At 41.2% G+C, this 12,911-nt stretch overlaps 1 protein-coding gene across 1 annotated transcript in view; it reads right to left on the reverse strand.

Moving 5' to 3' along the window:
* FNTB (farnesyltransferase, CAAX box, subunit beta) overlaps positions 1-12,911 on the reverse strand; it is an 85,012-nt gene that overhangs the window by 34,426 nt on the left and 37,675 nt on the right. The window contains exons 5-6 of the mRNA XM_060004395.1: positions 571-717; positions 385-468 (exon numbers count right to left, since the gene is read on the reverse strand). Of these exons, the coding sequence (XP_059860378.1) occupies positions 385-468; positions 571-717 (231 nt within the window). The remainder of the gene's footprint in view (positions 1-384; positions 469-570; positions 718-12,911) is intronic.

The following is a 12,911-nucleotide window of genomic DNA, read 5'->3' on the forward strand; positions in this document are numbered from 1 at the left end:
ATTTCATCAAATTCATTCAGAAAATATCTCCCATTCCCATGCCAGAGAGATGAAAAATTATATTACAGTATACAGTTACATCTTACAGTATATCCTTTCATACACAAATGTATTTTTCATTTTTAAAACAAAAGCATTTGATTTTATTTCTGTGTTACTCATATTTTGGCATTTACATAAAAGAAGTCAAGTGACAGTGACCCCTGAGGACATCTGTATCGTATGTGCAGTGATTCTGAACTGTGTCACTGACACTTTACTCTGCATGTCATTCGGTGAGACAAGGCAGCAGCTTCCCTGTATTGTTCCCCGGGCTTGGCATCTCTGATGGCAGATAAACCCGAGAATCTGCTGATGCAGCTGCCTGAGAAAAACCCCACTCACCTCACGTCCACCTCACCTCCAACGTGCATGAGAAAAGAGCCATCGGGTTGCTTCAGCGAGTACAAATACTGGAGAAGCTTCTCTCTGAGAAATGAACAGGAGAGAGGCAGGAGATGGCGATGGTCAGTGCACTGTCAGCAGGCGGGAGCCCAGCTGGGTGCCCAGTCCTGCTGGCTTTGACTGTACCTGTTAATGACATCATAGGCCTCTTCGGTGCCAATGATGCACAGCGCGTTGACTGCTGCGTACGTGGGCGCAAGGTGTGGGTACTGGCCAGGGCCCCCTCCAAAGCCACCTTCTGGGCTTTGACACAGCTCCAGGAACTGACACACGCTAGGTACACAGCCAAAGGGAAAGACAAGGTCAGACAGCATTCATTTCAAAACACCAAATTCCACCAGTCCATGCCTTTCCAAGCCTCCGCCTTCCTCAAAAGGGAAGAAACCTCCCCTCCCCACCTAGTGAATATATACTGGATACAGTCAACACCTGTAAAGGGCCTAATTCTCTAATGATAGCCTGATTCTCTGCTATCATCAGCTTTGTGTGCCCTCCTTTCTGAGTTTTGTCTTTAAGCATTTGCCTAGTCGTGAAGCAAGGAACATAAGGCCGGGCAGTTCTTAGAACTGGGAGTAAGTCTCATGCTTCTTGACCCAATCTTTCCCATACTTTTCTCTCAATTTGCCACCCTGGATCTATGGCACCAGCCCGTTCTCCTTGCCTCTAGGGTACCTCCCAGGCTTCGGATTTTGCCTAAATCATGGTGATACTCAACTGCTGGTCTAGAGCCATCACCTAGGCCTACCAGGAATATTTAAAGAGATGCCTTCTCACTCCCATTGCCATGTAAGCCCCAGTGGGCTACTGATTTTTACTCCGCTCACCGACAAGAAACAAGCTTCCAATGGAGCCTGCCTCCACGGTTAGGAGAATAAGAAAGAGGTGAGCTTCTGCTTGCTCAGCTCACTGTGGCAAACTTAAGCACTGCTGACTCCTATCACAGGAATGCATCCCAGGCTGGAGGCTTTGGGAGAGTGTCTCACAGAGGCTCCAGCTCCTTCACTGAGGGAAACTGTTTATTGAGGGTTGGCCTCCAAGCCCTTGCTTCCAAGCATGGCATCAGTCTGCCCAGAAGTTATCTTCTTGCTTTAAGTGAAACCAAGAGAGCCCCTCTTTGTCTAAGGCCCTCTAAAGTTCATCGGAAAGGGGTGCCCCCGGAGAGTCCTGGTCCTCGAGCTGTTTCCGCACAACGTAGCAGGATCACAGCTTCCTAGTAGGACAAGTCCTCAGTTAAGAGAACCAGCTGCAAATCTGTGTCCTTCTAGTGCTCAGACAGCCTTCTTTTCCTGGGCTCTTTCATCTCATTTTTTCTTATCTACTGCTGCCAGAGAGGTCGCACAGAGTCTACTTAATCTCCACTAAGACACAAGTTGATTGCGCCTTTCCCACGTCATATTTGATGACTTTTGATTTCAGACCTGCCATTATCTGGGCAGGGACAGCCATAGAAAAGCTGCTGACTTCCTAGTAAAGCCCTGAAGTCATCACAGGTTAAAAGCAATCCACACTCACTTCACGTTCCACCCACAATTTTACTGTAGGAAACACAAGGATTGAAACTGAAGTTGATAATCAGAGAAGGAAGACAGTTCTGTGACATGTTTTTAATAGCAATTAATTTTTGCAGAGAAAAATGAGTTTTTTACTAACATGTTTCCCAAACCCTCATCAATTCTTATCCTATTTCCCAGAAACAAATAGCTAATAAACTCCTGGTCTAACAAAAGTTGGCTGCGTTAGCATACAAAAAGTTTCCTGATCACAAAAATAAAGTTTTTTGGCTGACATAAAACTTAACAGCACATTTTAAAAAAGAAAAAGGAAAAGAGTCATCTAGTTATCCATTCCCTTCCCCAGCTCCCATGACAGACTTACGGCAAATGCAATACTCCTGACCCTGTAGCCTAAAGTCTGGAATGGGCCGAGATCTGAATGTACCAGAGACACCATTAAATCACCCCTCCACACCAACTGCCCCCAGCTGACAGGCTGCATCTGACCAACTGAGGGCTATGTGGGGAACAGGGGTTGGGCTCTTCTTGAGTCTGAGACGCTTCTGTACTATAGAACATTCTGATCCAGAGTCTTTCCAAATTGTACCTTAAGGAACTGGCAAACTGACAGTGAAGCTACCAGCTGTCGTGAGCAGAACTCCTAGCAATTCTGAAAAGCAAAATGTGAATGATACTTCTAACGGTCCAAAGGGGAAGAAAAACTTGTCTTAGAGACCAGAAATTCACCAACTAATTTTAAAAATCACACGCGGGAAACACTGAGCAAACACCAAGAGTGGCACACTTTGTGGAAAACAAGTATTCATAAATCACTCATTTAGTCATATGACTGAAAGATCTAGTAGATCAATTTTCTTTCAAGTCAGCAAGGCATTGCATTCTCGCTTACATGACAACTTCCAACAAAGTGGGAAACTATCTTCCAGATCAGGAATTTAAAAACCCCAAATGTGGAGATCAGAATCACTGGAGGGCTAATAAAGGACCCAGACCCAGACCTGCTGAAGCAGGAAAGAGCTGGGCCTCTGTATTTTACCAAATTCCCAGGTGATGTGGATACACACGAAGTTTGAATACCACAAGTCTTTGCTGTATAATTAGAATCACTTTGGGGGATGTTTTTAAAAAAAAAAAAAAAAAAACCCAAGCCCAGGCCACACCTAATACCAATTAAATCAGAGTCGCTGAGGGTGGGCCCAAGTGGCAATAGTTTTAAAAATTCCCCATGTGACTCCAATGTACAGCCAAGTATCAGTGCTTCTCAAACTCGAGTGTGCCGTGGAAGTCACCTGAGGATCTTGTCAAACTGCAGACCTAATTCAGTAGAACTAAAGGGACCCGAGATTCTGCATTTCTAGCAAGCTCCCAGGTGATGGCAATGCTGCTGGTCTGAGGACCACATTTTGGGTAGCAATGTGATACATCTGCACTGTCCAATAGGTAGCCACTAGCCACATGAGGCTTTTTGAAATTTCAATTTAAATTAATTAAATTTAAAATTAAGCTCCTCAGTCACACAAGCCACATTGCAACTGCTCAACAGCTACATGTGGCTAGGGGCTGCAATAAAACATAGACTATTTCCATGACCTTGTTAAGTTCTATTGGACACCACTGCTTTATCATCCAGCTATTGAAAAGTATGTAAAACCTGTAAGAGGATTAAGTTCAAAGCAAGATTATCGATGATTTACTTGGACTTTTAGGGGATGGTTGAGGACTGCCTTACGGTGGTTATTCTGGACATCACTGTCACCCGTGTGGATGGAGGACTCAAAAGCACGCATAGTATATAAGCAAATAATACATAACGAGCAGGGAAACCCTCCAAGGAGTGAAAGTCCAGAATAATATAAAACAAATCAGAAGCCAATAAGAATAAAACAAGTGAAACAGGTGTAAGAAGCAAGTAATATACTCAGAGATGGCAGGAGTAGGGGATAAAGCATATAAAGCATATAAATATAAGAAATAACTAGGAACACAGCAGAAAAAGGACCAGAGGTTAGGGCCCATGACTTGTAAACAATACAGAAAATGCTTTTTCAAAGCATCATATACACAGTATTGGTCAAAACTATATCTGGCTCAAGCCTCCATTTTCCAACTCAAAGGAATTTCAGAATAGAGTTGTAAAAATGGCTAAGTATAAAAGTGATTAAAAGGCTTACCATTAGAGAAAACCACAGTGTGGAAGCTACTCAGCAAAATACCTCAAGTATACAAAGGGTAATTATGCAAACTTTCTAGTAAAGAAACAAAAATTGGGGCTTCCCTGGTAGCGCAGTGGTTGAGAGTCCGCCTGCCGATGCAGGGTACATGGGTTCGTGCCCTGGTCCGGGAAGATCCCACATGCCGCGGAGCGGCTGGGCCCGTGAGCCATGGCCGCTGAGCCTGCGTGTCCGGAGCCTGTGCTCCGCAACGGGAGAGGCCACAGCAGTGAGAGGCCCGCGTACCGTAAAAAAACAAAACAAACAAACAAAAAAATTGAAGCTAATCTGCAGCAAGAATAATTTAGGTTAGATTTAAGAAAACCTTCAGCACCAGACAGGTTACCACAGATAGACTTAAGGCCTAGAATAAGTTAGAAAGATGATAGCTTTGGAAATAGGCACAGTCATTCTTGAACAGATAACTTAGGAGCAGATGCAAAGGCAGGATGGATGACTTGACATCAGGCTAAAACATCTATGTTAAGTCTTCCGATTTTCATACTGTAAGACAGCTTCAGCTGACAGAAGGGAGAGGAAAACTCCGTCCCTGGCAGAGGAGAGCATTGAACAGGGGAAAGACAAGCAGGCTCTCCGGTTGATTCCAGGAGGCCAGTGTCGCCCTGGGGAGGACGACAGGTTCTCTGATTTCATCAAGAGGCGATGCCTGGTGTGCTGCTGTTTTGGAAGTGTGGTCAATCTAAAGTTGGTTATTTTAGAGCAGGGGTTCTCCACCGTGGCACTACTGACATTCTGGACTGGATAATTCTTGGTTGTGGGGACTGTCCTGTGGAGGATGTTTAGCAGCTTCCCCAACCTCCACCTACTAGATGCCAGCAGCACCTGGCCAAAAAATGCCCAGAAGACAAATGACCATGAAAGGTATCTTCCCTGAAAGATAAGGAAACAAATTAAATTTAAAAGGAAAGATATTTCAGGAGCTAGCCAGGGGACAAGCAACTAATAACCTTTCAAAAGGGAAATAATAAAACACTGACACATGAAAATTTAAATTTAATCTTTAGAAAAACTTTACAAGCGGAAAAGTCCTAAAATAATTTTTAAGTTAAAGATACTTTTCAGATCTTACAAAAGCTAAAAGACCTAACAGTACAGTAGTTTCCCTGTGGTTTTCATTATAGCATTCAATAACAACGCATGGGATTCTCATTAAAAGATGCTTCCTTTAGTTCCAAAATCATTAACAAAGCAAATGCACTTAGTATGGTTCCAAAATATTAATTTATTTTAGGTAAACACATGCATAAATTTGTGGATACAATCTCTTAAGAGAGTCACACTAAATTCCTACCTATGAATATATTATTCTTGAAAGGTCTGATACCAGCAGTAAAAGCCTGGCCTTGCTGGCTTTGGTCAGCAGTCACAGTAGCTGACAAAAGTGGTTTTGTCCACTAGAGGGAACTCAGCTTGTCATATTGTTCCCAGAACAAACAGAAGTACAACAGTGAACAAAATAGGAAAGAGAGAGAAACTTGCGTACGTGTGTGTGTGTGTGTGTGAGTGTGTTGCACACTAGGCTGGGGAGGGGGAAGAGAGGACAGCAGAAAAATAACTAAACTCTAGAGCTAAACTCAACCTCTAGGTCACCTTAATATTTGTATAAAGACGAGGGAAACAAAAAAAACCTAAACACATTTTCAAAGCATTTCTTTTCCCTGTGCAAAATAAATAAAAAGGCAACATCCAAAATCAGGTAGTCTTTTTTAAAAAAAAATCTCCATATTTTTATAGAAGTCATTAAGATTTCTCTTTCTTACTAAAAATAGTTTATTCTCTTATAAGCCAGAGCTACTAGGCTCTGTTCATTACAAATATTATCTGCACCTAGAATTAACTACCTGCTAGGCACAGAACAAAGTACATTATTGGAAAGTCAAAGTAATTCTTTAAAGGTCTGTTAAATCAATGCTCAGAAGAACCATAGGTAAAGCTTTTAAGTTGGCTGTGAAACAGAAAATTTTGGTCATTAACTATCAAGTGGTTCTTGCAATCAGGACAAATCAGCTTTTCTTTTTTTTAACATCTTTATTGAAGTGTAATTGCTTTACAACGGTGTGTTAGTTTCTGCTTTATAACAAAGTGAATCCGTTATACATATACATATGTTCCCATATCTCTTCCCTCTTGTGTCTCCCTCCATCCCACCCTCCCTATCCCACCGCTCTAGGTGGTCACAAAGCACCGAGCTGATCTCCCTGTGCTATGTGGTTGCTTCCCACTAGCTATCTATTTTACCTTTGGTAGTGTATATATGTTCATGCCACTCTCTCGCTTTGTCACAGCTTACCCTTCCCCCTCCCTATATCCTCAAGTCCATTCTCTAGTAGGTTTGTGTCTTTATTCCTGTCTTACCCCTAGGTTCTTCATGACATTGTTTTTTCTTAAATTCCATATATATGTGTTAGCATACGGTATTTGTCTTTCTCTTTCTGACTTACTTCACTCTGTATGACAGACTTTAAGTCCATCCACCTCATTAAAAATAGCTCAATTTCATTTCTTTTTATAGCTGAGTAATATTCCATTGTATATATGTGCCACATCTTCTTTATCCATTCATCTGATGATGGACACTTAGGTTGTTTCCATCTCCGGGCTATTGTAAATAGAGCTGCAATGAACATTGTGGTACATGACTCTCTTTGAATTATGGTTTTCTCAGAGTATATGCCCAGTAGTGGGACTGCTGGGTCATATGGTAGTTCTATTTGTAGTTTTTTAACGAACCTCCATACTGTTCTCTATAGCGGCTGTACCAATTCACATTCCCACCAGCAGTGCAAGAGTGTTCCCTTTTCTCCACACCCTCTCCAGCATTTATTGTTTCTAGATTTTTGGATGATGGCCATTCTGACTGGTGTGAGATGATACCTCATTGTAGTTTTGATTTGCATTTCTCTAATGATTAATGATGTTGAGCATTCTTTCATGTGTTTGTTGGCAGTCTGTATACCTTCTTTGGAGAAACGTCTGTTTAGGTCTTCTGCCCATTTTTGGATTGGGTTGTTTGTTTTTTTGTTATTGAGCTGCATGAGCTGCTTATAAATTTTGGAGATTAATCCTTTGTCAGTTGTTTCATTTGCAAATATTTTCTCCCATTCTGAGGGTTGTCTTTTGGTCATTTACTGTGCAAAAGCTTTGAAGCTTCATTAGGTCCCATTTGTTTATTTTTGGTTTTATTTCCATTTCTCTAGGAGGTGGGTCAAAAAGGATCTTGCTGTGATTTATGTCATAGAGTGTTCTGCCTATGTTTTCCTATAAGAGTTTGATAGTTTCTGGCCTTACATTTAGGTCTTTCATCCATTTTGAGCTTATTTTTGCGTATGGTGCTAGGGAGTGATCTAATCTCATACTTTTACATGTACCTGTCCAGTTTCCCCAGCACCACTTATTGAAGAGGCTGTCCTTTCTCCACCGTACATTCCTGCCTCCTTTATCAAAGATAAGGTGACCATATGTGCGTGGGTTTATCTCTGGGCTTTCTATCCTGTTCTATTGATCTTTCTGTTTTTGTGCCAGTACCATACTGTCCTGATTACTGTAGCTTTGTAGTACAGTCTGAAGTCAGGGAGCCTGATTCCTCCAGCTCCGTTTTTCGTTCTCAAGATTGCTTTGGCTATTCGAGGTCTTTTGTGTTTCCATACAAATTGTGAAATTTTTGTTCTAGTTTTGTGAAAAATGCCAGTGGTAGTTTGATAGGGGATTGCATTGAATCTGTAGATTGCTTTGGGTAGTAGAGTCGTTTTCACAATTTTGATTCTTCCAATCCAAGGACATGGTATATCTCTCCATCTATTTGTAACATCTTTAATTTCTTTCATCAGTGTCTTATAATTTTCTGCATACAGGTCTTTTGTCTCCTTAGGTAGGTTTATTCCTAGATATTTCATTCTTTTGTTGCAATGGTAAATGGGAGTGTTTTCTTGATTTCACTTTCATTTTTCATTATTTGTGTATAGGAATGCAAGAGATTTCTGTGCATTAATTTTGTATCCTGCTACTTTACCAAATTCATTGATTAGCTTTAGTAGTTTTCTGGTAGCATCTTTAGGATTCTCTATGTATAGTATCATGTCATCTGCAAACAGTGACAGCTTTACTTCTTCTTTTCCGATTTGGATTCCTTTTATTTCCTTTTCTTCTCTGATTGCTGTGGCTAAAACTTCCAAAAGTATGATGAATAAGAGTGGTGAGAGTGGGCAACCTTGTCTTGTTCCTGATCTTAGTGGAAATGCTTTCACTTTTTCACCATTGAGGATGATGTTGGCTGTGGGTTTGTCATATATGGCCTTTATTATGTTGAGGAAAGCTCCCTGTATGCCTACTTTTTGGAGGGTTTTTATCATAAATGGGTGTTGAATTTTGTCGAAAGCTTTCTCTGCATCTATTGAGATGATCATATGGTTTTTCTCCTTCAATTTGTTAATATGGTGTATCACGTTGATTGATACTGAAGAATCCTTGCATTCCTGGAATAAACCCCACTTGATCATGGTGTATGATCCTTTTATGTGCTGTTGGATTCTGTATGCTAGTATTTTGTTGAGGATTTTTGCATCTATGTTCATCAGTGATATTGGCCTGTAGTTTTCTTTCTTTGTGACATCCTTGTCTGGTTTTGGTATCAGGGTGATGGTGGCCTCATACAATGAGTTTGGGAGTGTTCCTCCCTCTACTATATTTTGGAAGAGTTTGAGAAGGATAGGTGTTAGCTCTTCTCTAAATGTTTAATAGAACTCGCCTGTGAAGCCATCTGGTCCTGGGCTTTTGTTTGTTGGAAGATTTTTAATCACAGTTTCAATTTCAGTGCTTGTGATTAGTCTGTTCATATTTTCTATTTCTTCCTGATTCAGTCTTGGCAGGTTGTGCATTTCTAAGAATTTGTCCATTTCTTCCAGGTTGTCCATTTTATTGGCATAGAGTTGCTTGTAGTAATCTCTCATGATCTTCTGTATTTCTGCAGTGTCAGTTGTTACTTCTCCTTTTTCATTTCTAATTCTATTGATTTGAGTCTTCTCCCTTTTTTTCTTGATGAGTCTGGCTAATACTTTTTCAATTTTGTTTATCTTCTCAAAGAACCAGCTTTTAGTTTTATTGATCTTTGCTATCATTTCCTTCATTTCTTTTTCATTTATTTCTGATCCGATTTTTATGATTTATTTCCTTCTGCTAACTTTGGGGGTTTTTTGTTCTTCTTTCTCTCATTGCTTTAGGTGCAAGGTTAGGTTGTTTATTCGAGATGTTTCCTGTTTCTTAAGGTAGGATTGAATTGCTATAAACTTCCCTCTTAGAACTGCTTTTGCTGCATCCCATAGGTTTTGGGTTGTCGTGTCTCCATTGTCATTTGTTTCTAGGTATTTTTTTATTTCCTCTTTGATTTCTTCAGTGATCACTTCGTTATTAAGTAGTGTATTGTTTAGCCTCCATGTGTTTGTATTTTTTACAGATCTTTTCCTGTAATTGATATCTAGTCTCATAGCGTTGTGGTCGGAAAAGATACTTGATACAATTTCAATTTTCTTAAATTTACCAAGGCTTGATTTGTGACCCAAGATATGATCTATCCTGGAGAATATTCCATGAGCATTTGAGAAAAATGTGTATTCTGTTGTTTTTGGATGGAATGTCCTATAAATATCAATTAAGTCCATCTTGTTTAATGTATCATTTAAAGCTTGTGTTTCCTTATTTATTTTCATTTTGGATGATCTGTCCATTGGTGAAAGTGGGGTGTTAAAGTCCCCTACTATGAATGTGTTACTGTCGATTTCCCCTTTCATGGCTGTTAGTATTTGCCTTATGTATTGACGTGCTCCTATGTTGGGTGCATAAATATTTACAATTGTTATATCTTCTTCTTGGATTGATCCCTTGATCATTATGATTCTTTGATTCTTTGATTCTTCTACTGGTCTTTATTTTAAAGTCTATTTTGTCTGATATGAGAATTTCTACTCCAGCTTTCTTCTGGTTTCCATTTGCATGGAATATCTTTTTCCATCCCCTTACTTTCAGTCTGTATGTGTCTAGGTCTGAAGTGGGTCTCTTGTAGACAGCATATATATGGGTCTTGTTTTTGTATCCATTCAGCCAATCTGTGTCTTTTGGTGGGAGCATTTAGTCCATTTACATTTAAGGTAATTATCGATATGTATGTTCCTATTCCCATTTTCTTAGTTGTTTTGGGCTTGTTATTGTAGGTCCTTTCCTTCTCTTGTGTTTCTTGCCTAGAGAAGTTCCTTTAGCATTTGTTGTAAAGCTGGTTTGGTGGTGCTGAACTCTCTTAGCTTTTGCTTGTCTGTAAAGGTTTTAATTTCTCCATCAAATCTGAATGAGATCCTTGCTGGGTAGAGTAATCTTGGTTGCCGGTTTTTCTCCTTCATCACTTTAAATCTGTCCTGCCAGTCCCTTGTGGCTTGCAGAGTTTCTGCTGAAAGATCAGCTGTTAACCTTATGGGGATTCCCTTGTGTGTTATTTGTTGTTTTTCCCTTGCTTTTTTTTTTTTCCTTGCTTCTTTTAATATGTTTTCTTTGTATTTAATTTTTGACAGTTTGATTAATATGTGTCTTGGCATATATCTCCTTGGATTTATCCTGTATGGGACTCTCTATGCTTCCTGGACTTGATTAACTATTTCCTTTTCCATATTAGGGAAGTTTTCAACTATAATCTCTTCAAATATTTTCTCAGTCCCTTTCTTTTTCTCTTCTTCTGGAACCCCTATAATTCGAATGTTGGCACGTTTAATGTTGTCCCAGAGTTCTCTGAGACTGTCCTTGGTTCTTTTCATTCTTTTTTCTTTATTCTGCTCTGCAGTAGTTATTTCCACTATTTTATCTTCCAGGTCACTTATCTGTTCTTCTGCCTCAGTTATTCTGCTATTGATCCCATCTAGAGTATTTTTAATTTCATTTATTGTGTTGCTCGTCATTGTTTGTTTCATCTTTAGTTCTTCTAGGTCCTTGTTAAATGTTTCTTGCATTTTGTCTATACTATTTCCAAGATTTTGGATCATCTTTACTATCATTATTCTGAATTCTTTTTCAGGTAGACTGCCTATTTCCTCTTCATTTGTTAGGTCTGGTGGGTTTTTATCTTGCTCCTTCATCTGCTGTATGTTTTTCTGTCTTCTCATTTTGCTTATCTTACCGTGTTTGGGGTCTCCTTTTTGCTGGCTGCAGGTTCGTAGTTCCCGTTGTTTCTGGTGTCTGTCCCCAGTGGGTAAGGTTGGTTCAGTGGGTTGTGTAGGCTTCCTGGTGGAGGGGACTAGTGCCTGTGTTCTGGTGGATGAGGCTGGATCTTGTCTTTCTGGTGGGCTGGTCCACGTCTGGTGGTGTGTTTTGGGGTGTCTGTGGACTTATTATGATTTTAGGCAGCCTCTCTGCTAATGGGTGGGGTTGTGTCCCTGTCTTGCTAGTTGTTTGGCATAGGGTGTCCAGCACTCTAGCTTGCTGGTCGTTGAGTGAAGCTGGGTTTTCGTATTGAGATGGAGATCTCTGGGAGATTTTCGCCATTTGATATTATGTGGAGCTGGGAGGTCTCTTGTGGACCAGTGTCCTGAAGTTGGCTCTCCCACCTCAGAGGCATAGCACTGACTCCTGGCTGCAGCACCAAGAGCCTTTCATCCACACGGCTCAGAATAAAAGGGAGAAAAAGAAGAAAGAAAGAAAAGAAAGAAGGGAAGGAAGGAAGGAAGGAAGGAAGGAAGGAAGGAAGGAAGGAAGGAAGGAAGAAAGAAAGAAAGAAAGAAAGAAAGAAAGAAAGAAAGAAAGAAAGAAAGAAAGGAGGGAGGGAGGGAGGGAGGGAGGAGAGAAGGAAGGAAAGAAAGAAAGAAGATAAAATATAATAAAATAAAGTAAGATTAAATAAAATAAAGTTATTAAAATAAAAAATATTAAGAAAAAAAATTTTTTAAAGAAAAAAAAACGGACGGATAGAACCCTAGGACAAATGGTGGAAGCAAAGCTATACAGAGAAAATCTCACACAGAAGCATACACATACACACTCACAAAAAGAAAAGGGGAAAAAATAACAAATCTTGTTCTCAAAGTCCACCTCCTCAATTTGAGGTGATTCGTTGTCTATTCAGGTATTCCACAGATGCAGGGTACATCAAGCTGATTGTGGAGCTTTAATCCGCTGCTTCTGAGGCTGCTGGGAGAGATTTCCCTTTCTCTTCCTTGTTCGCACAGCTCCCGGGGCTCAGCTTTGGATTTGGCCCCGCCTCTGCATGTAGGTCGCCGGAGGGCGTCTGTTCTCCACTCAGACAGGACGGGGTTAAAGGAGCCGCTGATTCGGGGGCTCTGGCTCACTCAGGCCGGGGGGAGGGAGGGGTACGGGGTGCGGGGTGAGCCTGCGGCGGCAGAGGCCGGCGTGACGTTGCACCAGCCTGAGGCGTGCCTTGCGTTCTCCTGGGGAAGTTGTCCCTGGATCCCGGGACCCTGGCAGTGGCAGGCTGCACAGGCTCTCCGGAAGGGGATGTGGAGAGTGACCTGTGCTTGCACACAGGCTTCTTGGTGGTGGCAGCAGCAGCCTTAGCGTCTCATGCCTGTCTCTGGGGTCCACGCTTTTACCCGTGGCTCGCGCCCATCTCTGGAGCTCCTTCAAGCAGCGCTGTTAATCCCCCTCCTCGTGCACCAGGAAACAAAGAGGGAAGAAAAAGTCTCTTGCCTCTTCGGCAGGTCCAGACTTTTCCCCAGACTCCCTCCCGGCTAGC

Source organism: Delphinus delphis, chromosome 2 (assembly GCF_949987515.2).
Source record: "Delphinus delphis chromosome 2, mDelDel1.2, whole genome shotgun sequence".
NCBI lineage: Eukaryota > Metazoa > Chordata > Mammalia > Artiodactyla > Delphinidae > Delphinus > Delphinus delphis.